The sequence below is a fragment of the Astatotilapia calliptera genome, chromosome 13 (assembly GCF_900246225.1).
Source record: "Astatotilapia calliptera chromosome 13, fAstCal1.2, whole genome shotgun sequence".
In the NCBI taxonomy this organism is placed as follows: domain Eukaryota; kingdom Metazoa; phylum Chordata; class Actinopteri; order Cichliformes; family Cichlidae; genus Astatotilapia; species Astatotilapia calliptera.
The window spans coordinates 3,286,805-3,313,548 of NC_039314.1; the positions used below are offsets into that span (position 1 = coordinate 3,286,805).

Consider the following 26,744-nt stretch of genomic DNA (forward strand, 5'->3'; position numbering starts at 1 on the left):
AGTTCGTCCGTTAGTCGAACCTCGGATACAGGAGGAACAATGCGGTTTTCGTCCTGGTCGCGGAACACTGGACCAGCTCTTTATCCTCTCCAGGATACTTGAGGGTGCATGGGAGTTTGCCCAACCAGTCTACATGTGTTTTGTGGACTTAGAGAAGGCATTCGACCGTGTCCCTCGGGGTGTCCTGTGGGAGGTGTTGCGGGAATATGGGGTGTCTGGCCCATTGCTACGGGCCATTCGATCCCTATACAACCGTTGCAAGAGCTTGGTTCGCATTGCCGGCAATAAGTCGGACTCGTTCCTGGTGGGTGATGGGCTCCGCCAGGGCTGCCCTTTGTCTTCGGTTCTGTTCATAATTTTTATGGACAGGATTTCTAGGTGCAGCCAAGTGGCGGAGGGCTTTCGCTTTGGTGGCCTCAGAATCTCATCTCTGATTTTTGCAGATGATGTGGTTCTGTTGGCTTCATCGGGTGAGGGCCTCCAGCTCGCACTGGAACGGTTCGCAGCCGAGTGTGAAGCAGCGGGAATGAGGATCAGCACCTCCAAATCTGAGGCCATGGTTCTCAGCCGGAAAAGGGTGGAGTGCCCACTCTGGGTCGGGGATGAGTTCCTGCCCCAAGTGGAGGAGTTCAAGTATCTCGGGGTCTTGTTCGCGAGTGATGGGAGAAGGGAGCCGGAGATCGACAGACGGATTGGGGCTGCAGCTGCAGTAATGCGGACGCTGCACCGGTCCGTCGTGGTGAAGAGGGAGCTGAGTGTAAAAGCGAAGCTCTCAATTTACCGGTCGATCTACGTCCCTACCCTCACCTATGGCCACGAGCTGTGGGTAGTGACCGAAAGAACGAGATCGCGGATACAAGCGGCAGAAATGAGCTTCTTCCGAAGGGTGGCTGGCCTCTCCCTTAGAGATAGGGTGAGAAGTTCGGCCATCCGGGAGGGGCTCAGAGTAGAGCAGCTGCTGCTCCACATCGAAAGGAGCCAGCTGAGGTGGTTCGGGCATCTGACAAGGATGCCCCCTGGGCGCCTCCTGGGTGAGGTGTTCCAGGCATGTCCCACCGGGAGGAGGCCCCGGGGCAGACCCAGGACACGCTGGAGAGATTATATCTCTCGGCTGGCCTGGGAACGCCTTGGTATTCCCCCGGATAAGCTGGAGGAGGTGGCTGGGGAGAGGGAGGTCTGGGCCTCTTTGCTTAGGCTCCTGCCCCCGCGACCCGGCCCCGGACAAAGCGGATGAAGATGGATGGATGGATGGATGGATGGATGGGTATAACTCTATCACAGACCTGACAGTAGACTATTACTTAACCCCCCATGATGGAGACTATTCCTTCATCTCTAAACTGCTGGTATTCAGATTGTATCCCACACTGATCCACAGGCTGAGGCTTTCAAAAATCCACACATTTGAAGTTGACATTTTTAGATAATTAAAAAACATTTGAGCTAGGATTCAAACTACTTACCTCTGCTGGCCCCCAGATATCTCCATTTAGTTGCTGTGTTAACTTAAATTTCCCTCACACTTCCTGAAGGTGTTTTTGTGCCTGTCTGTGATGTAGGCTGGATTTTTCCAAGGAGAACTGAACGACCTAAACTCACAATTATTTCTGCCATTTATTCCTACAAACCGCATCACCTTAAAGCTGGATCCTTAATGTAAGAGTGGCTGATTGTAGTGATAAAAATATGCAGGGAGTGCAGAATTATTAGGCAAATGAGTATTTTGTCCACATCATCCTCTTCATGCATGTTGTCTTACTCCAAGCTGTATAGGCTCGAAAGCCTACTACCAATTAAGCATATTAGGTGACGTGCATCTCTGTAATGAGAAGGGGTGTGGTCTAATGACATCAACACCCTATATCAGGTGTGCATAATTATAAGGCAACTTCCTTTCCTTTGGCAAAATGGGTCAAAAGAAGGACTTGACAGGCTCAGAAAAGTCAAAAATAGTGAGATATCTTGCAGAGGGATGCAGCAGTCTCAAAATTGCAAAGCTTCTGAAGCGTGATCATCGAACAATTAAGCGTTTCATTCAAAATAGTCAACAGGGTCGCAAGAAGCGTGTGAAAAAACCAAGGCGCAAAATAACTGCCCATGAACTGAGAAAAGTCAAGCGTGCAGCTGCCAAGATGCCACTTGCCACCAGTTTGGCCATATTTCAGAGCTGCAACATCACTGGAGTGCCCAAAAGCACAAGGTGTGCAATACTCAGAGACATGGCCAAGGTAAGAAAGGCTGAAAGACGACCACCACTGAACAAGACACACAAGCTGAAACGTCAAGACTGGGCCAAGAAATATCTCAAGACTGGTTTTTCTAAGGTTTTATGGACTGATGAAATGAGAGTGAGTCTTGATGGGCCAGATGGATGGGCCCGTGGCTGGATTGGTAAAGGGCAGAGAGCTCCAGTCCGACTCAGACGCCAGCAAGGTGGAGGTGGAGTACTGGTTTGGGCTGGTATCATCAAAGATGAGCTTGTGGGGCCTTTTCGGCTTGAGGATGGAGTCAAGCTCAACTCCCAGTCCTACTGCCAGTTTCTGGAAGACACCTTCTTCAAGCAGTGGTACAGGAAGAAGTCTGCATCCTTCAAGAACAACATGATTTTCATGCAGGACGATGCTCCATCACACGCGTCCAAGTACTCCACAGCGTGGCTGGCAAGAAAGGGTATAAAAGAAGAAAAACTAATGACATGGCCTCCTTGTTCACCTGATCTGAACCCCATTGAGAACCTGTGGTCCATCATCAAATGTGAGATTTACAAGGAGGGAAAACAGTACACCTCTCTGAACAGTGTCTGGGAGGCTGTGGTTGCTGCTGCACGCAATGTTGATGGTGAACAGATCAAAACACTGACAGAATCCATGGATGGCAGGCTTTTGAGTGTCCTTGCAAAGAAAGGTGGCTATATTGGTCGCTGATTTGTTTTTGTTTTGTTTTTGAATGTCAGAAATGTATATTTGTGAATGTGGAGATGCTATATTGGTTTCACTGGTAAAAATAAATAATTGAAATGGGTATATATTTGTTTTTTGTTAAGTTGCCTAATAATTATGCACAGTAATAGTCACCTGCACACACAGATATCCCCCTAAAATAGCTAAAACTAAAAACAAACTAAAAACTACTTCCAAAAACATTCAGCTTTGATATTAATGAGTTTTTTTTGGGTTCATTGAGAACATGGTTGTTGTTCAATAATAAAATTATTCCTCAAAAATACAACTTGCCTAATAATTCTGCACTCCCTGTATAATCATCAACTTTAAAGTTCTTCTAACTTTTGTGGAGTTGTGTGTCCCTGCAGAGTGTATTTTACACGATATAATGAGCAGAGAAGTCATTTAATTTTTTTTTTTGTTTCTTTATTGGGATTTAATAATATTCAGCCTATAAATTTTCACAGTTGTGTTAGCGACAACTTTGTTAAGCATCAGTGGCTGTGTCAGCAGTGTTGTTTTGAGGAGCCTTCTGGGGAAACGAAATCACATGTAGTCTTCACACTGCACATGATTATTCTCTCATTAGCATTTTATCTGCACACATTGTCTGCATGTCTTCAAACAGTGTGACATCAACCTTGTTTTACAAGCTGCAAACCTGCCCTACTGACATCCTGAAATATGTATGAAAGTAATACAGCTTCAACTCCTGGATCAAACCATGAAACTGTCCCTGCTGCTGTTTTTTTATAGGAAGTGGATGAACCCAGAATCTGAGTTTCTTTCTTTTCTTGTATGTTATTTTCTCTCACAAAAACACAATGTTTTCAGTGTGCTAATATCATAGCATTTTAACTTAACATCCATTAACATCTGGAGCCAGAATTCAATTATATTCTTTAAAAGGGCTTTAAAACACTCCCAGTAGCACCATGAATACATTAAAAAAAACCCTGATTTAAGGAGTTAATATTAATTTATGCCCCTCTTTTAGCAAAGATATACCAATCTCTTTTTTTAAACTACTTATGCTACGGTCATACCGGATGAATGGATGAGTATTTTATTTGTCCCGGAAGAAACTTAGACATCCAGTTGCTTGTAAAACACAAGACATCAAACAAGAGACAAATACAGATATATATACACAAGAAACAGTAAATAGAGGCCACATGGGAGCAATACCAATACGGGATAACAGAAGTTTTATGGTGAGGAAACTACAATAGTGAAGTGTTAGTCTAATGTCAGACTCAATAAAGAGAGCTGTTCCTGTTATATGATGTCTGTGGGGTGTATTTTATGGCAGGTGACTTAAAATGAAGGTAGTCATACAGGCAAACAGCACATAATTCATTCACAGCACAAGATTTATGACTACTGTACAAATTGGAATAAGCTGTACCAGAAACTACATTAAAGTGAAGAGTAAAAGTTTCCATGGAACTAATATAGTCTGTATCCAGAATCTTAGCACTGGTTTGCACAGAGTTATGCTGAAAAATCAATGTCTCCCCTCTATTTCTGCAATGCAATGAAGAGTTTCATGGCTTGTGGTGCAGGAGCCCTCCTCAGTCTGTTGGTGGTGCAGTACAGTGACAGCAGTTTGTTGCTAAACATGCTCCTCTGTCACAGGAATGTGTAGAGAATGGCTTTTGTTGTGTAGATGGGACCTAAGTGTTACCTTAATGTGCACTGAAATTTGAAATGGTTGCTTTGGAAACGGGGACCAGTCCTGCGAGCACATGTTGAGGTTTTACAAACTCACTTTCTGTGCAGCCAGTTGGTCACAGCAGCTACTTGCAACTGGTCATTGAATGCTGAAAAGTTCAGTGGAATCACTGGGCAACTTAGTTGCAAGGTGTTGCCATCGTATTTTTTTCTCTAGTATGAGTGAGGTATTCTCTACCTTAAGGTTGTAAGGTAACTATTGCTCCCAGCTGTCCTAGGTATGCGTGCCGGACGGGTCCTCAGCCTTAATGTCATATCACCCTGAGCATAGCTGGTGTGATCTGACCTTGTTAATACTTGGATGGGAGACTGCCTGGGAATACCAGATACTGCAAGCTTGAGGGTGGCTATAGTTCAGGGGGTAGAGCAGGTTATCTACTAATAGGGAAGTTTGGTGGTTTGATTCCTGCTCCACTCTGCATGATATTGAACCAAGTTGCTCTATAATGTGTTCATCAGAGAGTGAATCCTAGACAGAAAGCACTTATGCATAGAAGAAAGTGCTTGTATGAATGCGGGTGATTGAGGTATGTTCTAAAAAGAGCTTTTAATGCTCAAGCAGAATAGAAGAACCAGTCAATTTACCATCCATCACACATCTATAGAAGACAAGGACAAAACCTTACGCAAACCTTTGGTTTTATCAGTGGTGGTTAAGAGTCCAGACGTTATAGCATGTATACGTCCATGTGGCAACTCAATAATGTTGGTTTACTGAAGATAAACAGATCAGCCTGTCTGTGAAGGTTCTCAGTCATCCAGGTTATCGTAGTCTAAGGAGCTTGGAAAGAAAAGCGTCTGAACTTCTTTAAGTTTCTTAAAGACGTTTCACCTCTCATCTGAGAAGCTTCTTCAGTCCAGCCTAACTATTCAATTTAAGCTTAATTAGGGTCAAGAAAAAATGTCTTTCATGGTTTACTGTACTGTGGAGACATCAGGAGCCTTCTTTTCAATATTTTCTACAAAATGCATCGTGTACTGTAGATCATACCTCATGCTGATTTTTGGAACCACGTGAGGCTGCTTCTCTGATGCTTCATTTCTTTTGTCTAGCTTCATCAAGGCTCATCAACAGCAGCAAAGAAGAACAGCTGGATTGACTCTGTCACCAATGGGACAAAGTAGAAAGTCGTAGTAGGAGCGAGATGAGTCGCGCTACAACAGAATCCATGTTCTTTGAAGACTCCGTCACATCTTTCTGCTTAGGCAGCAAGTGTTCTAATCTTATCCCACTTCTTATCTTTCAGTTTCTTTGTAGAGAAAACTCCTCTCACAGAGGGTTCTTCAGTCAGTTGCTATTCACATAATCTACAGCTCCTTCTTGCGCTCCCTTTACTGAGGACTTTAATCCTATTATTCAGCTGGTAGATCTGCTGCAACAGATGTGTTCTTTGTACCAGAGAAGCAGAGCGTTATTTCTTTCTTGCTGTGGCTCTGGAAGGCACAGGCAGTCCATGATTGACTGTAAGATGCTTCAGAAGTGACTATGCAAGTAATGAGTGCTTAACAATACTCCTAAACTACATTAGAAACTTAAATAAAGGTTGTCAAGTGTTGTGACAAATGGAAGCAGCGCATCGTGTCATTTTTAAAAATGCATTTTATAGGCAAAGTATGTGCTGCCTGAGGTCTTTTAGCCCTGCTGTTGTTAATTTATCTGTACCTTTGTTTGTCTGTGCGTCAACGTATAATTAAACCATGTATGAATGTGCAGTGGTGTTTTACGCCTGCCAAACTTGTAATTTATCTCTTGTTTAGACACCATGGAAAATGACAGTGTAATTGTTTTATTAAAAACAGATGATTATGCAATAAACAATGTTCTCCGCAAATAATACTCGTGAGTAATTTATGCACGCTTCAAGGCAAAGCTCAGAGTGACATATGCAGTAATAAATTCTGGTGACACTCATCAGCCCAGTGTAATAGAAGCTAATGACTACAGCTACAACAGAAAGTACATGACATAGGACATAAAACTAGGCACTGATGTTTTGTGATCAAAAGGATATTGATTCCTTAAAGTCCCACATAAACACACTTAGTAGCACAGGGCAAAGCCTAACTGGGGGATACATAGCTACATGTATCCCCCAGCTATGTATCCCCCTGAGCTGTAGCTCAGGTGGCAGAGCAGGTCAGCCACTAATCAGAAGGTCATTGCCAGTGTGTGAGTGCGTGTGTGAATGGGTGAATGACTGAATGTAGTGTAAAGCGCTTTGGGGTCCTTAGGGACTGAGTAAAGCGCTATACAAATGCAGGCCATTTACCATTTGCAGGCCATAGCAAAGGACTAGCAACGATGTGGCAAACAGAGAAAGGAAAATATGTCTACTTGCTAACAGATGAAATAGCTGAAAAAGATCTAAACGAAAATCAGCTGAGGTAAGTGACTGAAGTGAACAAGTATTGCAAAGCCATAGTTTCGTGTGAATTACTATGTATTTGGACTGGACTGAAGTGAATAGGGAGAGAAAAAGTGATAGAAATTGTATGACTATATGTGAAATTTTCAGTCACTAATATTGTTATTACCAGTTGTTAAGAATATCAAAAATTACAAAAGTGATTTTTATTTGAAGTAGCCAAAAATGCTGAAATACACTTCGCCCACAAGCCTGGTATTCAGATGAAAAGGAGACTACCTTGTTAGTTACTGTGTGAAGTCTATATTGTTTAAAATATACAGTATAGCATGACAGGTATTTTTTTTTTTTTTTTTTTTAAGATTTTAAGCTATATAGCTAATTAGCTAACTATTTAGCAAATTTTGCTGGCTAACTTAACAAAACTTGTTTTGTTTGTAGATAAGTGAAATATGTGTTCCATTAGTTTTTTCTGTCACAGGGGCACCAGACTTCCCTGATCCTGGCCACCTCTTCCAACTCATCCCTGAGGATTTCCTGGCCAGCCAGGAGGTATAACCTCCCCAGCCAGTCCTGGGTCTGCCCCAGGCCTCCTCCTGGTAGGACTAGTATCAGTGCTCAAAAGACCTCGCCCACGAGTGTCCAACTACGTCATAGTCAGATGCTTGAACCACCTCAACTGGCGCAGTAGCTATACTGCGAGTCCCTCTCAAATGACCATGACCCTGTCTCATGGAGACTCAGGCATCCTTCAAAGGAAACTCATTTTCGCCACTTTCATCTGTGACTTCATTCTTTCGGAAATCTTCAGAGCTCGTGAATGTAGGTAAGGGTAGAAACATAGATTGACCAAATCAATAGCTTTACATTTACACTCACCTTTTCCTCCCCACAAGAGATTAATACTGCCCCAGTCCATCTAACATCTCATACGGAAGAGGATTCTCAGAAAAAAGTCAGAATTATGGCTTTAATCTCAGAATTCTGACTTTTTCCTCAGAATAATTTTTTCTCAGAATTCTGAGATTAAAGTCTTAGAATTCTGACTTTCTTCTCAGAATTCTGGAAGAGAAGAAAAAAAAGACATGCCCACTTTTTTTTTTCCAGTGGCCCTAATCCTCTTCCGTACATCTCATGCCCCACTCTGATGATGTTTATGATGATTTGGATCATTAAACAGTCTCTTTAAGATCAGGTCAAAAGCATTTCAATACCCTCATTTTGTTTTTTGTTTGTTTGAGGCACAAACTGATGGCCGGACATTCTACTTCAGGATTTCTAGTCAAGAATTCATGGCACATCAGTTACAGTAAGTTGTACAGGTCCAGAAGTAGCATAGTAGCTTCAGACCATCACACTACCACCACAATGTTTGACTGCTGGTATATGAGCTTTTTATGAAATGCTGTTTATGAAATTTTAAATTCTGTCTCGTCAGTCCACAGAATATTTGGGGATCAGCAGTGGTTTTGTTCTTGGAACTCTTCCATTGATGCCATTTCTACCCAGTCTTTCCTATTGTTCAATTGTGAACTTTGACCTTAACTGGCTGGCCATTCCTGAGAAGGTTCATCAATGATCTCTGTTTTCTCCACATATGGGTAATGGCTCTCACTGTGGTTGACTGGAGTTCCAAAACCTTGGAAATGGGTTTTAAACCCTCTCCAGACTTCTTCTTCATCCTGGCGTTGTTCCCGCTGGTGCAGGGTCCGCGCTTCGGCAAAGGTTTCTCCATTTGGTTCTGTCCAAGGCGTCCTCAGGTAATGTGTTGACGGTCTTAATGTCCTCCCTAATTTTGTCCATCCACCGTTTCTTCGGTCTGCCTCGAGGCCGGCATTCTTCTGGGTCGATCGTCATAGCCATTTTTGCTACGGAGTTCTCATCGCTTCGAATCACGTGGCCATACCACCTCAGGCGGGACTCAAGCATCTTTTCCTTAATTGGGGCTACGCCTAGTCGCTTCCGTATGTCTTTGTTCGTAACACGGTCCCGTCTTGTAATTCCTAGGCTCCATCGGACCATGCGCATCTCCGTGGTGTTTAGGGCCTGTTCATGTGTGGTCAATGCGGGCCAACATGCGCAGCCATACAGGGCTACTGGGCGGACCACCGTTTTGTAGATTTTATCCTTGAGTCGATCTGGCACTCTTCTGTCGCAAAGGATACCAGTGACCTGTCGCCATTTTAATCAGGCTGCATTTATTTGTGCTTGGACATCGGAGGTGATATTTCCATGGTAGCTGATGACTGAGCCCAAGTAGCGGAACTCTTCTGTCTTCTTCAACTCTTCGTTGTCAATTATGATGGTGCCAACAGTTTGGGGGCCTCCTTCCAGGTATTCGATCTTTTTCGTGTTGAGCCGCATACCATATTCATTGAGCCGGGTCTTCCACAGTTGAGTCGTCATTTGGGTCTCTTCTCTGTCTTTGCTGGTGAGGATTACGTCATCGGCAAAGAGGAGAGACCATGGATGAGGTAACTGGAGGTTGGCCGTGGTGGTGTCCATACATAGAATGAAGAGGAGGGGTGACAGAGCTGATCCTTGGTGGACCCCAACACTAACTGGGAAGGGAGATGATAGTCCAGCGGCGCATCGGGCTGAACTGGTGACGTTGTCGTAGAGGAGCTGTATCCATTTGACATACGCCTCAGGGACACCATGCGATCTTAGGGAGTGCCATATGAGGTCATGGGGGTACCCTGTCGAAAGCCTTATCAAGGTCTAGGAAGGCCATATGTACTGTCTTGTTCTTTTCCCTATTCTTCTCCAGCAGGAGGCGGGCGGCGTGTATGGCGTCAGTTGTTCCGCATCCCTCTACGAAACCACATTGGTTGGGGGTGACGTTGACAATTTCCCGAAGATGTGCATCGATGACTTTTTCGAAAATTTTCATCGTGTGACATAGTAGGCAAATAGGACGATAATTTGAGCATTCGGCTACATCCCCTTTGTTCTTCCATATGGGTATGGTAATGCTGGTCGTCCAGGCCTTCGGGACTTCCCCTGTGCTGACAATGTTGTTAAACAGTTCTGTCAGGATGGCCGTTCCTGGTTGCCCGAGAAACTTCCAGACTTTGGTTGTTTCCAGTCATGGTTCCGATATTGATTGTTCCAAAACGAAGATGGAGTCGTCTCTTTAGCCCAATCCGTCCATGAGTGGGTAGCCCTTGCTGATCTCCCATGTCGTTCCGTCGAGAACGGCACGCGTCGCCTGCGGGGGACGCCCTAGCATTTCCCAAATTTTGACGTTCCATTGCTATTTGATGCGACAATTTGAAGATTCGATCGACTTGTCGCACCGCCTGACATCGAAGACCATCACCGTTGGTTGGTTATCCAGGAGGCACCGCGAGGAGGTGGTGATTGGATTTTGCCTCCCTCTCCAGGGAGGCCCTCTCCAGACTAAAAGATTAAAATTAATTTGTTTTGTCTCATTTTGAGTTTTTTTTAAAATCATAGCATGATGTGTTGCTTTTTGAGATCTTCGCTTCACTTCTTCACTTTGTCAAACAGGTTGTTTTGATTGATTTCTTGACTCAAGAAGTCTGGCAGTAGTCAGGCCTGTTTGTGGCTAGTGAAATTGACCTCAACCACAAAGATTTTTCCAAAAAATCTTTAGCCAATATTAAAATGTAATGATCTGAAACATTTTAATGCAGAAAAATGGCTAAAAATACATCAGGAAGGGGGAAAATATTCATTCATAACACTGTACCTGCTTGAATTTAGTTAGTACTACTTGTGCATCAAAATGAGATGACAAATGAAACGAACACTGTTAATCCACAACCCCATTTTTATTAGAGTTACATGTGGCAAAATTCACATTTCAGGGTTTATGTCCACTTATTGTGGCCTGTCAGTTCTGAAAACCCCCCAAAACAAAACTGTGTTCAGCAAGCATAGTGAACATTTATCAATGTAGCAATCACAATTTATTCAAAGAAACAATACAAACAATTTCAAGTGTTATATAGTATTAACTTTTCCTCTATATCAGTTCTTCTAATGTATTCCTGCCCATACTCATATACTCATAGTGTACATGACTATATTGTGGACAATGATGTATATATCAAAACGCTGTACAAAAAACAGGATGTACAGGAAAGACACTCCATACAGCATCCAGATAAAAATTAAAAATACAAAAGAGGCACTTAAGAATATCACACAGACATACACATACTCACATATGTACATGTGGAGTATACTAGAAATCAGAATACTTGAGCCCATGTTATCATATAATTCACCTGAAAAGTTATTTTTACAATTATATCAGATACACTTGGCTGGAAAGCAATGTCAAAACCTTGTTAGCTAACATACGCATGGCCGCCTCCTACAGCAAGAACAGCCAACTAAAGAAGTTTTAAACTTCAATCTTTCTTATACTTAACATGGCTTTTAATCTATTGCTACTAGAAGCATACAAATAACTATTAAGATAACACCTATAATTAAAAAACTTAGCTTTTAGTTTAAGTTGACTGGATAGATCAATGCACACTTCCTGATGTCTAATATTTGCCTTTTATTGAAAACTAAACATGACCAAGGAAATGCTGGGGGCGATGAGTTGACATTAACCTGAAATAAATTATTCCAGATTTGTTTTTTGTTTGTTGTTTTGAGTGGCAAGCAAATTCATCTTAAAAGATTCTGGCAGAAATATCAGCAGCACTGAAAACCTAGCCCTAGAAACATTTGAACTCTCAAAAACATGGGCTGAGCTATGGTTGAAACCTAACAAGGGTGTTTAACTTCTCATTTCAGTAAGTCACATTATTGCAAGGTTAGACAGTATCGTCACTATATCATGACTATGATGCACAGCCTTTTAAAACCTACAGCACTTTTAACAGGAAGACACAGATTGTCCAAAAAGTGCAACACACACATAGACAGTATCAAAGTCTGACATAGCTTTGAATTAAAATAAAGCCAATCCGGATTTGCCTGAACCCTGCTTTTTACCTAAAGTCCACCAGATGGCGATAGCTGTGGATGCAAAAAGGCTTCCAGTGCTATAGAAGCCCGTGGAATTCAATTTTTATTTGGTCTTGACCTTTCTAAACCCTTATCTGATGAGTTTATGGGCTTAGTTACTGAATAATAAAAAGATTAAGTCTATTGTTGTAAATCTTGGTCATACAATTTTTCCAAATGGAAGATTATTTGTGGTACAAAATGCTCATTAGCTAACAAGACCCACCCCTCCTTCTCATATCCATACATTTTGGGTAACACTATGGTAGCTACATCCATCTTTTATACTGTCTATGAGAACACACTGCACACCACCAGTCTGATCACATTAACTTCAATCCATAACTTCCAGTTAAGAATGGAAGAAGGCTTTTAGGTGGCATAACACACTGTGGAGGTGTGGCAGCCAAGCTAGCTCACGGCTGTTTTTCACGTCACTAAAACTCGATATATATAGTATATTATAATATAATGTGATTACAGTAATTCCTACTTTGAAATATGATTTGTATATTTTTATTTATTCATAATTTAACCAGTTTAATTATGCCTGTTTGCTAGTACTGATACAAACACCATCTTTAGCTTGTAACTGGTGGAAATTTCCGGTAACATTGGTACTAGCATTTCTACTCTTTGCTGAAGGATTAATAATATTTTCTGAATTCTTGCCTACAAGACCAGAAAAAAATGAACTGCGACAAACCTATCTGACACACTTTGTATTTTCCCCTTATCTTTTAGACTGAAATACAATGTGCATTATTTTAATCAGTGTAGTCACTGCCATTGGATAATTGGCTTTAAGCAGCCCTGGGTTGTTATATAGCAAAATATTTATTGCACAGTTTTAGATTTCACAATTTTCTGCAGAGTTCACAGGTAATAATGTCACCTAAAGCCTTTCTTTTCTTAAGTATTTCTTAAAGATATCAGCTTACCAACACGTTTTATTTTTTGCTATATAGTTCTGTACAATTTTCAGCGGAATTGGCTACCTTTAACATGTAGAGAGTAAAATCGCAGTGCGGATACATAACTGAGCTGTGCCTAAGATTAACAACAAAGTGAAAATTTCAAGTCAGTCAAGTTAAAAAAATCTATAAGTATTGCTGACAAATTAGTCTTATTTCATATGCTTTTTACATGACATGGAAATAAGACAAATTCTTCCTGATCTCCCTTTTCACATTTGCTGTACAGACCCTGTACAAAAGGAGCTCAATCCAGGGTGTTGTTTGGTGGAGCTCCAGCTACATATTTCAATAATCTCACCATCCCAACACCAGCAAACATTCAGCATTCCAGGCCAAAACTTTAAATAAGGCTTCTGTCAAACTTTCTCTACTAGTTTAGATAATTTTGGGATTCGGCTATCTTAGCTCAGGATACAAACCCCACCAAAAGCACAAACAAACAAAAAATAACCCAGCTTTAGATTATAATCCCAAATTCAGTTAAGATAATTCTCTTGCAATAAATAAAGTACTGTTTGAGTTTATAGTCAGCCCTTAAACTAAACAGATTCTAATGATGTGTTCATTAACAGCTCAAACATCTGTACCTGTGTTTTACTGCCCTGGTTTGCATGTCCTTCCACAAAGCAAGTTTATTTCTTTACAATTTAAGTGGTTCATTTTGTTTTTTGTTTTCTGCTTTCAAAACTTTTCCCTACAAAGGAATCATCTCATTGAACTCATTCCTCTCTGCTCGAGCTCCCACCATCATCAGCGCTCCTCCCATGTTGGGACCAAGTCCCGTGCAGCCCTTGAGTCCTCCTTCAGCCAGCTCATGGCACATCGTGGCATTGTGGGAAGACACAATATTTCCACTACCTGCAGGTGTGAATATGGTGCTCTCCATCCCCCTCCTCTGTTGCTCTGGTGTTGGAGCAGGCGCCCTAATCCCACTACTTCCAGCACCCACGCTACCTCCAGCACCAGCACCACCTCCCCGCTTTTTAGTTGGTGGTCCCCAGAGGAACGCGTGGGCAGGTCTGTAGTGTTGGCGGGCATAGCGGAGCAAGCGTCGGCGGGTGGCTGGCAGGCGGATGGTGTAGACAAAGTATTCCAGGATGCTGTGCTGCATGTTGGACAGGGTGCCGTGGCACAGCGACTCCTCCAGGAAGAAGCGAACCAGCGGGGCCTTAAAGGCCTCATAGCCGAGCTCACCCAGGGACTTCAGGATGCGAGTGATCCGCAGGTAGTTGTGGTGGGACCTTCAATAAACACGGCGGTTGAGAAAGAGAATTTTGATTGATTAGAATAGTTTGAAATAGCTTTTCTGAAATAGCCATCTAGGACCTCCTCTGTAATAAGTGTCCAAAATAAGTATTTGGACACTTATTTTGAAACATAATCAAATTAACTTTAATTTCAACGGTCACTGGACTGCAAGACTGCACGTACCAATCATTTCTGTTTTTTAGAAACTTTATTTCCTCCTGGAAGTTATTCTTGTATCACCATCTTCAGACCCCATTCCTTCAGTGTCTCTTTTATAATGTTTCTGGTGTAACAGCTTTTTTCCTGCACGATTTGCACGTCCATATCCACTAGCATCAGATAACCCTGTGTTGGTATAATGTCCTCCCGATAACCATCACCTCTCTGTGGACACGGGCGGTTAAAAGTACCCATTTATTGCTCTACCTATACCACTTATCACACGTATAGGTTAAAAGATGGACAGATCACAAGCCTGTTCCACAGCTGACACACACGTCCCTACACAATCGCACATCGATGGGCAGTTTTATGGAACAACCCAACCACTGTTCATTCTGTGGTCTAGATTGAAGTAAAGGTGATGGCCTTCAATACAACCATGATGTAATGTCTGATGTCTCTGGCAATATAATTTTTATTTACTGTTTGGTGTGGCTACTTGGCCCATGAGAAATCTAGAAACCAGATTCAGACATCTTTGTGCATTTTAATGGCAAGAGAATGGAAAGAAAATACACTGTTGTCAGCTTTGTTTTCCATGTGTTTAGAGCTTAACGCAACAATTAGATTCAAATGGTTTAAGGAAGGTTTGTGACTGGAGGAGATTGTGGTAATAAAAGGGAAAGTAATGCTTTCCCTTCTAAAAGGTTTTAGGTACAAGGACAAGCACACGCTTTAATGTAAACTGCAAAGTGCGGCATTCAGGTGGTCCTTTGGCAGGAGGAAACACCGTACCTTATCTCAAGCAATGAAAACATCGAAACGGGATGTGAAACAAAAAAAACAACAACAATTGTTCTTTTAAATTGCCCTTTAACCATCTGTTTGTCCATTCAAAACATCCTCTTTCACATTCAGCTGCTGTTAGAGGAGCAATTAAGTTGCAAAGGATTTAGAATGATTGCCTTGCTAAAGGACTGAAAAGCAGCTACTGGCAACTATGCGATAACTTCACACAAATTGTAGCTGCAATTTTATCCCCCCCAAGCTACTGCACAGTGCATTTAAATATATAACTTTCGCAAGTGTGTGTGTGTACTTACTCATTAAGGTGTTGGAAGCGCTCCTGCCAGTTCGGAGCCCGAGCAACATTGCCACTCTTATCCAGCAGCTTGACGCCGTAGAAGTCCAACATGAGGGAATAGGCCGCCAGGAATCTCCGCTTTGCTTCCCGAGTGCTTTGGAATTCCTGATGTGATTCAACACAACAAATCAGAAACAAACAGACAGGTTGTGTACAAAAGCAGCTTTTCTCTTTAGGTGATCAGAAGAAGCAGAAGAGAAAGCTGTATGCAAACACTGGGTAATCGCCCGAAAACGAGTCTGAAATTTCATGAGGGACACATTTCTACCTACTTTTAATGGGAGCATGCACATGCAAACCAGCTGTGTTGTTCAAACAGATGTCTAATTTAGTCAGAGCCAAAGCTGAATGAGTATTTCCCAGAACGGTTGTTTGCTTTGTCACATTTGAGCGACTTATTTAAACGAGAGTGTATCGGCATTCTTAAAACTTCACTCGATTCAAAATTTGCTAAATTTGTGCTAAATTATTTCGGTAGTGAAATGTAAAGACTCAACCATGGGAAACACTTGTGCGATGAAAAGCCACAACTAAAGCAGTGATGCAAAACATTAGCAAAACCGTGACACTGAGCTGTGTTTTCCCCCTGCACTGAAAGCGCATTATAATGCACCTGAGCTGCCAGCGACACTCCACTAACTGTGAGCAACTCATAGTTCTTTGCAATGAAAGCATCAAAATCGGTTCACAGGTGGAAAGCTTTCAGTGTTATATGTCTGAATATAACCACATTTAAGTAAAAAAACGATCTAATATGCTAATGTAGGAAAGCAGAAGTGAAATCTAACACCAAACAACAGATATTTAGGTAGAAACTATAAAAAGAAGAGTGTCCGCAGGAGCACAGCTGGAGATCAAGCACATGTCATCACAGTTTAATGAAGCACAGCATTAATAAAGCGGACCATCACAGACTAGTAGAGACAGAATATGTGTACAAAACTCACTTTGATTTCGTCCTGAGTCAGTTCATGTGCGTAGAAGTTGAGCCCTTGTTCTCTTAATGGGAACAGCCTGGGGTACAGAAATGGAGTAAAAACACTGTAAAAACATACAACACAATAACTACAGGGATGTGATGGTCAAGAAATACATCTGCCTACCAAATAATGAAGATAATTACTCAGTGTAATTTCTCAGCAGGTGCTACTGTTTGCTCACTGTGCATGGTATGTAAAGGCTGTCCACCTCTTTCTTCTAGGCTAGTAAAGTGACTGCTAAAACCTTCCCACCGAATGTTAACCTGGCAACCCTACCAGAACTATGTGAATCGCTACATTCACTATATCAAACATGTAAAGGTCAGCAGCAAAAAAGGCAGCCTGCACATAGAGCCTGGAAGTTGCTGTGTATGTACATGAAGACCAAAAACACATGTAAAATAGACTGAATAGGAGTGTTTGCCTACTTAACAATGAAGCTAGCATGGATGTGCCAAATAACTGCAGTTCCTTCAATGGCCACATGACGCTGGCCCCAAAAGCAAGTCGTTCCCCTTTAACACTTGTTGTGCATTGTAACACTTCCATGTTACATATCAAACATGGAAGCCATATCAAGCTAACTACAGTTGTCAAGCTTGATGTGACAATCACCGTTTAAGCCAACGGTCCCCAATCTTTTTTGCGCCACGGACCGATTTAATATCAAACAACATTTTCACGGTGGTAGTCGCGTTGTGTCGCGGATAAAGGTGTCGCGGACAAATACAACAAAATAAAATGATACGACCAAGGCAAAAACTGTGGTATTTTGTAAATATAATAATAAACGCGAATTCACTGTTTAATTGTGTAACTTTATTAGCAGTGTCCTCCTGCTAATAAAACGACTCAACAACATTGAGAGTCACGTGTCTTCTCTGCCCTTTAATGCGCTCTGGTCTCTATGGTAACGCGTAAACATTTCTTTCAAAATAAGACACACAACTACAACACAGGAAAAGACCCAGAGAAACGATAAAAGTTAACAATAAAAACTCCGAAAACCATAAATTTCACACCCGAGCCTCAACTCTCGCGGCTTGGTACCAAACAACTCACGGACTGGTACCGGTCCATGTCCCAGGGGTTTAAGCCACTAAAATCAGTTCTGAAACCTGACTGGACAGGTTAAACTAAGTGAGCGGTCATTAAAATATTCCTGTTTTTTATTGAACTTTAATCTGTAACAGGATAGAAAAAGGAAGCTTTGACATGTCATGTTACCGTGCCTTCTTGCAGGCTAAGAACAACTTGATGCACAAACACACAAGCTGCATGAATATTAAAACAAATGGAGGGAATGTCTCACCACTGAATATAGGTGTGATTGTGCTCCAGTTTGTCATAGTCGCCTCTCCACTTAGAGAGAATCTCCTCTATGTAGATACCTGAGAAGAAAGAGGAGCTAAATAGCTGCAAAATAGATCTGTATTGCATGTGTGTGTGTGTGTGTGTGTGTGTGTGTACGTGTGTTTAAACAGTGGATCAGTCCACTAATCTGCTGGGCTTTCCCTGTCAAACTTGACCTTTAGCCAAACAAAACTCACTAAGGCCAGCACTAACATCACTTCTCTCCAGTGTTAACAGATCTGCATGGAGAGTGCACTTTTTTCTCTCTGTGTGTGTGTGTGTGATATCTGACCATCAGGCACTAGAGGGATCTTGTTCAGGTAGAAGCGCAGGTTGCGGTACTCATTGGGCTGCCGGGACCTTCTGAAGTTCTTCACATGAACACACACAGATAAAATATATCACAAAGGGTGTCTGCATTAGTGTGAGTGTATGTGTGTGATGAAGCCTGTCTATTCTCATTGTAGGGTACACATGTGTGTGTTCATGTACCGGGTAGCTGTGCCGATATTTGTAGAGGTCCCTGGCGGCATAGAAACTCCTCTTCATCTTTGGAACAGACTCCGGGGAGTCAGTCAACTGAAAGAGGAAGAAAGAAGGAAAGACAGAAAAAAAAGACTCTTAAGAATGGAAAAAAGAAAACAGATGGTGTGTTGCCCTTAGATGCCATTTAGCTGAATTAAAAACATTTAGTTGCTTGGAACATTAATATCTATGTTTTTCTCATAAAAATGGACAATTTACATCAGCACTAATGTGAACCACCACCAACCAGACACCTCTGTCTAATCGGGGTCATTTTTTTCATAAAATTTAAAGTGAAATGTGTTTCTTTGGTCTTTCTAACCTTTAGGGCCCTGCATGGTCAGGCTCCTCAATATTTATCTGACCTGCTGAAACCACATACATCTTCTTGGGCTTTAAGGTCATTAGATCAGAGACTGCTGGTGGTACCGCGCACTCGTTTTAAAACTCGTGGTGATCGGGCCTTTCAGACTGTGGCACCACGGTTGTGGAATTCTCTCCCACTGTCTCTTCACTGAACGGACTCCATTGATTCTTTTAAGAAACAGCTGAAGACATTTTTATTTAGAAAAGCATTTGATTAATTTCTTCTTATGCTGTTTTTATAGTTTTATTGTTTTACATTGTTTTATTTACTGTTATATTGTTTTTATATTCCCATTTTCTGTGTTGTAAAGCACTTTGTGATTTTTATCTGTGAAAAGCGCTATATAAATAAATTTTACTTACTTACTTACTTACTTCTTAGGTCATTTACTATAATCCATAAACTATCTCCCTCCTGACTTTAAAAAAAAGTCCAACTTATAAAAACAGAGCAAAACCATAAGTCTGGTTTAACTTTTAAGAAATAATCTATGAAAGATTGCTCCTGTTCGACTGTTATAACCTGCTGGTTCCTGTATTATAAAACAGTGTGAAATAGCCTAATAACAACAATCCCGTCAGCTACTCTGAACGTTATTGCACACAGTTTATGTGTCTGTAGCCTAAAAAGAATAAAACGTTTTCACTTTCTTTGTAAACCTGTAGGCAGTGTAGGGTTGGAGTTATGGTTCCTTAGATTACTTTGATAATTAACAAACATCACGTGAACAGGATGTAGCCCATAACATGTATGACAGTAGTTTACAGTAAGAAACCCAAGACTGAATCCATTTCTTCTCAAATTTGGCATGATTTTGACACCTAGCTTGCACAGTCCCACCTGGCGTGCTGATGCCTACAGTAAGATCACAGCATGGCTGTAGCATGAGGGCTGGGGGGATAAATACGCAGTATTTTAAATACTAGAATTTATTGCACTAACGCTCTCTAGCATTCAGAATTTATTAGTTATTTCTATCTTTACCGTATTTAACATTATCTGTGCTGAATCAGCACATGTACAGACACGGTTTACTCTGAAAATTACACTTGGGAGTTTGAATAGGTTATAATTTTGCGGCAGTAACCTGCTAAATGCATCTAAACTTCCACAAAAAAAAAAACAAAACAAAACAAAAAAAAACTTATTTGGTTGAGTCCATTTAAAAATAAAACATCGCAATAAAGGGCGACCTCGTCCTTATCCTGCCTGGCTGCCGTGTGTGTGGTCATTAACCTGCCTGTACACGGTCCCAGAGGAGGCTGAGCTGCTGCTGATCGTTTGTTCCCGGCAGATAATTCAGTGGTTATGTGAACTCATAACTCATATTGAAATAATGGCAGTATGGCAGAAGGATTGTCGCTATGATTTTCTCATGTGGATTTTTTTTCCATTTTAATCTTGCTCTAAATTACGAGGAGAACATGTCCCCTATAATTTGTCCCCGCGTAAATGTACAGCCGTTTTCCACAGCATGCGTGTACAGCACGTCTTCACGGTACATGAACTTGACGTATTTCTGAATGAAAGTTTGGTGTGAGCTGTGTCTCGGGTGCAGACATCACCGTAGCCCGGTTGTCCTTACTGTGTCCCGGCCTTTTTGCCGGTGGCCCACATGTCCCGGCTCTCCGGCGTGAAACGTACCTGCGGTGTGCTGTCTCCGGCGTGCCCCGCGGCCCTCTCGCTCTCCGCCGGGCTGACGGAGTCGGAGATGCCGCTATCATCTTCAGCCGCCGGCTCGTCGCTCTCCGAGTCCGATCCCCACGTCGAGTCACATTCCTCAATCGTGCTCGGCTCCTTGAAACGCCAGCTGCCCACCAGGTTTCCCATCTAAAAAACATGCAATAACCGCCTTCTTCTTCTTCTTTTTAATTATCGCTTTTTAAAAAAAAAAAAAAAAAAAGGTATAAATACTACATAATTTTGCACCCAGCCTCGTTTTTCGGTTTGCAGAGCGGTGGGTTTGCACTGCGCTCAGTGCGGAGCTTTTAAATGGCAGAAAAGGGGGATTTCCACACTGGAAGGATGATGCGTGTTTCTGTATGAGAGGCCATTAGTGCCGCAGAGGCAAGAGGCGGTCTTACACCTGTGAATTGTATGAAACAAGGTTACAGTTGAGTAAAGCTAAGCTAGAGACTAAAACTATAAGTGGAAAACCTCCAAATAAAAAACCCCCCTAAAATAACAACAAAATAAAATAAAAAAGGGTAGATTACTAATATATGTGTAAGTATACATGTAGTCTACGCTGCCAGTGATGTTGAAAAGGTGCAAAAATGATCAAGAATCAATGTCAGAATTTAATATTGATTCAGTCAAATTAAAGTTGACAGTAAAAGATTAATTTAGCACAGTTTCAATTATTGTTTGCTATCTGGGATAACTAGCAAAAATTGATTTTTTTTTTAACATCAATACAATCAGCTTGAGGACACTTATGCTTACATGTTTATTGGGACTACGAAAGCGTAACACTAAAACAAACACTAATAAAAGCTAAACTTAAATGAGCAAACCCAGTTTGGAATTTTAATAACTGAATACAAAGAATCATATGCTCTTTAATGAAACACAAATTATGATTGAAAAGGTAAAATTAAAACAACTCTCATAAGAAAAAGTGAATGTTGTATCATCAAAATACACATTTGTAGTTAAGGTTAATGCCAAATGTTAACTAATTTAAGAACTTAACAATGTACAGTGTTGTTAAATACATAATTTGTGTTGTATGCTATTGATACAAGGCTTTCTGCAATCACAAAATATGTCCCAGGATTTTTCTTTTGGAATATGTAGGCTATTTACAGTAGCTTAAGCATGTGCCACTGTCTGTCCCTCTGCAACTACTCTGATAAAAACAGTAAGAATGTTCAAAGAGTCCCAAGTTGTTCCCTTTGCAGTCATGGTTACTGACTGAATCCTGGGAGGTTTTTCAGGAATTAATTACAAAAATAATGCCACAAAACTTTTATTCAATTTTATATACTATACATTAACTGTGAATATGTAAAAATGATGCAAATATGATATTTACAGCACATTTCCAACAGAGCTCCAAATCAAATACCTTTATGTTGCTCTTTATGATTCTTTGTAAGTATTTTAAGGAGTCTATCATCATTACTGGCAGATACAATGTTTCTTATTTGCTGTATTCTATTGCTCTGTGGCATTAATCACCTTCTATACATATCATTACAACAACAGCATCAGGACCAGAAGTGCATCACGTGACACAAGAACAGCGATTATGTCTCTCCAGGAGGAAAGTGAAACTGTGTTGGTTGTTCCTTTGGAAAGTCCATGTGATCTTATTGATTTTAAAGTGGATTTCTTAAAAGTGTTATTGTATTTGCCGTTTTGTTTTTAACCCAATTTATAGAACTTAAAAAACTTTTAAAGTATGGATATAAACAGAAAAGAATTACATCCTTATGGTGTAACAAGAGCTCATGTAAATGTTTACATCATGCCACTCTTTTTCTCAGGATAAAAGCTTATAATGTTTGTAAGTGCATACATCTTGTGATAAATTGCCAAGATACCACTTACAGATTTAATAAAGGGAATTCCCTATCGTGTGGCTTGTGGCAGGTTTCAATCAAGCATCTGTTTGTTTCTTATGACTCACAAAGTTGCTTAAATTATCTTGCCATGAAAATTCCTGTAAAGGACTGTTCATTGTTCTTCTTCTTGCTGTTCCGTTTCAGACTTTCTATGAAACTATTTTCTTTCCTCATTTTCCTTTAGCGGATCTTGCAACAAAAAAGCTCTAAATTCAAGAAAAAAAAATGTTAAAAAAATTTTTGCAGTTCGGCCAATTTTAGCTATCATTCAAAGATTTTAGTCCTTTTAGAGGCACAGTCCTTGAGGACAAAAATCAATTTACAGTGTCATGCTAAGCTTTCATATAGGTTCACCACTGACAGCCTGGGTTGTTGGTGAAAGAGGGTTTATTGCAGGGTTTGACTGTATATGTATACATATTAAATAATGAATTAATCAATCGTTAATCATTAATGCAAATATCTAACAAGCTAATCACATTGCAGAAACTAATCCTACATGCATAATGAGTCCGTTCCTTGTTGACCACCTGTTAAATCTGGACTTTCAGTCAGGTGACCAACTTGCTACCCTGACGGGTAAAATATTGCTTCATCATGACGGCTAAGTTAAAATTAAAGATGCTCGAAGGATGGCTGGCGGGTAAAGGACCACAGTACGTCACGTCATATGAAAACTATGGATAGCAGCAGAAGACCACACGTGTCGCTCGTGGTAGCTAAGAGCAGAAAACTGAAGCTACAGTTTGTATTGACTTATTCAAACTGCACAACAAAACATTTGGAAAAATGTTGCCTGACTCTTCATTTCTGCTTTGACAGTTGGATGGAGTCAGAATTTGGTGTAAACAGATAAAGATCAGTGCATCCTCCTTTGTATCTAACTCAAGCAAAGTGTAGTTAAAGCAAATACCCTATTTCTAAAAGTGATTATCGTTTAAAAATTTAAAAGAAATTTTTAAAGCAAATGTCAACAGCATTCCGAGGGAGACTGGGGACATTGAGTCCGAATGGACCATGTTCAGCGTCTCCATTGCCGAAGCTGCTGCATTGAGCTGCGGCCGCAAGGTGGTCGGTGCCTGCCGTGGTGGTAATCCCCGAACCAAATGGTGGACACCAGAGGTGAAGGGAGCCACCAGGCTGAAGAAGGAGGCCTATCGGGCTTGGTTAGCCTGTGGGACTCCGGAGGCAGCCGACAGGTATCGACAGGCCAAGCGGAATGCGGCTCGGGCAGTGGCTGAAGCAAAAACTCGGGTGTGGGAGGAGTTCGGAGAGGCCATGGAAAAAGACTTTCGGACTGCCTCGAAGAGATTCTGGCAAACCGTCAGGCGTCTCAGGAGGGGAAAGCGGTGCTCTACCTGCACTGTGTATAGTGCTGGCGGAGCGCTGTTGACGTCGACTGAGAAAATTGTCGGGCGGTGGAAGGAATACTTCGAGGACCTCCTTAATCCCACTGACACGTCTTCCGGGGAGGAAGCAGAGTCTGGGGATGAGGGGTGTGACCCACCAATTTCCGGGGGCGAGGTCACTGAGGCAGTTAAACAACTCCTTGGTGGCAGAGCCCCTGGTGTCGATGAGGTCCGCCCCGAGTTCCTGAAGGCTCTGGACGTTGTAGGGCTGTCTTGGTTGACACGTCTCTGCAATGTTGCGTGGAGATCAGGGGCAGTACCTGTGGACTGGCAGACCGGGGTGGTGGTCCCCATCTTCAAGAAGGGGGACCGGAGGGTGTGTTCCAACTACAGGGGGATCACACTCCTCAGCCTCCCCGGGAAAGTCTATGCCAGGGTGCTGGAGAGGAGGGTTCGTCCGCTAGTCGAACCTCGGATACAGGAGGAACAATGCGGTTTTCGTCCTGGTCGCGGAACACTGGACCAGCTCTTTGTCCTCTCCAGGATACTTGAGGGTGCATGGGAGTTTGCCCAACCAGTCTACATGTGTTTTGTGGACCTGGAGAAGGCATTCGACCGTGTCCCTCGGGGCGTCCTGTGGGAGGTGTTGCGCGAGTATGGGGTGTCTGGCCCATTGCTACGGGCCATTCAATCCCTATACAACCGTTGCAAGAGCTTGGTTCGCATTGCCGGCAATAAGTCGGACTCGTTCCCGGTGGGTGATGGGCTCCGCCAGGGCTGCCCTTTGTCTCCGGTTCTGTTCATAATTTTTATGGACAGGATTTCTAGGCGCAGCCAAGTGGCGGAGGGCTTTCGCTTTGGTGGCCTCAGAATCTCATCTCTGATTTTTGCGGATGATGTGGTTCTGTTGGCTTCATCGGGTGAGGGCCTCCAGCTCGCACTGGAGCGGTTCGCAGCCGAGTGTAACGCAGTGGGAATGAGGATCAGCACCTCCAAATCTGAGGCCATGGTTCTCAGCCGGAAAAGGGTGGAGTGCCCACTCCGGGTCGGGGATGAGTTCCTGCCCCAAGTGGAGGAGTTCAAGTATCTCGGGGTCTTGTTCGCGAGTGATGGGAGAAGGGAGCTGGAGATCGACAGACGGATTGGGGCTGCGGCTGCAGTAATGCGGACACTGCACCGGTCAGTCGTGGTGAAGAGGGAGCTGAGTGTAAAAGCGAAGCTCTCAATTTACCGGTCGATCTACGTCCCTACCCTCACCTATGGCCACGAGCTGTGGGTAGTGACCGAAAGAACGAGATCGCGGATACAAGCGGCGGAAATGAGCTTCCTCCGAAGGGTGGCTGGCCTCTCCCTTAGAGATAGGGTGAGAAGTTCGGCCATCCGGGAGGGGCTTAGAGTAGAGCAGCTGCTGCTCCACATCGAAAGGAGCCAGCTGAGGTGGTTCGGGCATCTGGCAAGGATGCCCCCTGGGCGCCTCCTGGGCGAGGTGTTCCAGGCATGTCCCACCGGGAGGAGGCCCCGGGGCAGACCCAGGACACGCTGGAGAGATTATATCTCTCGGCTGGCCTGGGAACGCCTTGGTATTCCCCCGGACAAGCTGGAGGAGGTGGCTGGGGAGAGGGAGGTCTGGACCTCTTTGCTTAGGCTGCTACCCCCGCGACCCGACCTCGGATAAGCGGATGAAGATGGATGGATGGATGGATGGTCATAAAGTCAGCTCTGACCTCCAAAAGCACATACAAGTCCAGATCGAGTGGGTGTTTTTGATTTGCTTAAGCCTGTGCTTTGGCTTCTGTTAGACTAGGAAGATGATTCATCAGAGGGGAGTCTGCAGTTCCTGGCAGAGTGAATGACACTGATGTGACTCTGAACTTCCAGCCCTTAAACAGGGATTTGTGGTGGCCTGGGTGAAACGTGTCAGTGAGGTGAGGATAGAGTCATTTGTTGGTCAAGAGAAAACTGCGCAATGTGGAACTACAGTGAAACTACAGTGAGGCAATCGAGAGAGTATCATCAGTGCTTCCTGTCAGCACATCAAACACAGAAACTGAATTTGGTATAGATGGTATATGACTCAAATTTAACATTATAGAAAATTTTATCTGAAATTAACATCTGAAATAGCTGCAGTTAGTCAGCTCCTTCATGTTAACCTGTGTAGTTTATTTTGGGATTCATTTCTCCATAAAAACGTAATTTTGTACCAAAGTTGTGGAAATGTATTTAAAGAATTCTTACAGCTATAAAACCATTGTTGTCTATAGTGGAAATCCAGGACCAGGGTAGCTGATTGTTTTTGGTTGCTAACATGTTAAAAAGAAGTGAAAAATTACAAATTTTCACAGTCAAAATGAAGGTCAAACAACTGCCTTTTCAAGTGACTCATGTTACATTAAAATGGTTTAATTATCTGACAAATACAAACATGTTTTCATCCAGGTGCTGTTGTTTCTGTGGCAGTTAGCACACTGCATTGGTCCTCTATTTTACTGACAACTGCGGAAGCAGTGGAATTTACATTTACAAAATGAGGAATTAAGTTTAGAACTATCATACTCAAGCAAAATTCACTAAGAGGATGTATTTAAAGGGCTGTGAAAACAAGAAAACTCTCTCGATGTTGTGTATACTTTTCAAACTGTCCAAGATAAGGATTTTTTTAACCACATGCTAAGCAGGCAAATTAAAAAAAAAGTAATAATAATTATTTATGTGTAAAATTTATGTGTAATATTACATTGGTTAGATTCACCATAGCCTGTAGTCTGGATTCAGTGCTGGTATACAGCATAAATCTCCAGAATAGTAAAACACCTCTGCACTTGAATATTCCTGCCAACATAATTTGCTGTGGGTTTGGCAGACTGCAGTATCATCCTCTCAGGCTCATTACATTATATACATCCATGTACTCAGAGGTTAAAGTGGGCTGGAACGATCCAGTATGATATTCCAACACCTCCAGTTAACATGCAATTAAAACCGATAGGCAGGTTAATGCATTTACTGTCGAGTGAATTCATTTTTCAGTGTGCT

General features: G+C 42.2%; 1 protein-coding gene across 1 annotated transcript; it reads right to left on the bottom strand.

Moving 5' to 3' along the window:
- Positions 1 to 10,816: 10,816 nt before the first annotated feature.
- LOC113035406 (opioid growth factor receptor-like protein 1) lies at positions 10,817 to 20,785 on the bottom strand. Its single transcript, XM_026190948.1, has 7 exons — positions 20,435 to 20,785; positions 18,391 to 18,477; positions 18,191 to 18,269; positions 17,858 to 17,936; positions 16,513 to 16,579; positions 15,525 to 15,670; positions 10,817 to 14,252 (listed from the first exon to the last, which is right to left on the bottom strand). Exons 1-7 carry the CDS (start codon positions 20,618 to 20,620, stop codon positions 13,706 to 13,708), a joined length of 1,191 nt encoding a protein of 396 aa, XP_026046733.1. The 5' UTR covers positions 20,621 to 20,785; the 3' UTR covers positions 10,817 to 13,705.
- Between the last annotated feature and the right edge of the window lie 5,959 nt (positions 20,786 to 26,744).

What these genes read in the sequence shown, in the direction of transcription:
- LOC113035406 (XM_026190948.1), bottom strand. Translation starts at nt 20,620, where the DNA reads ATGGGAAACCTGGTGGGCAGCTGGCGTTTCAAGGAGCCGAGCACGATT. An exon ending in CCGGAGACAGCACACCGCAG is followed by an intron (nt 18,478 to 20,434) that starts GTACGTTTCACG and finishes TTCCTCTTTCAG; the next exon opens with TTGACTGACTCCCCGGAGTC. An exon ending in GATCCCTCTAGTGCCTGATG is followed by an intron (nt 17,937 to 18,190) that starts GTCAGATATCAC and finishes CTTTCTTCTCAG; the next exon opens with GTATCTACATAGAGGAGATT.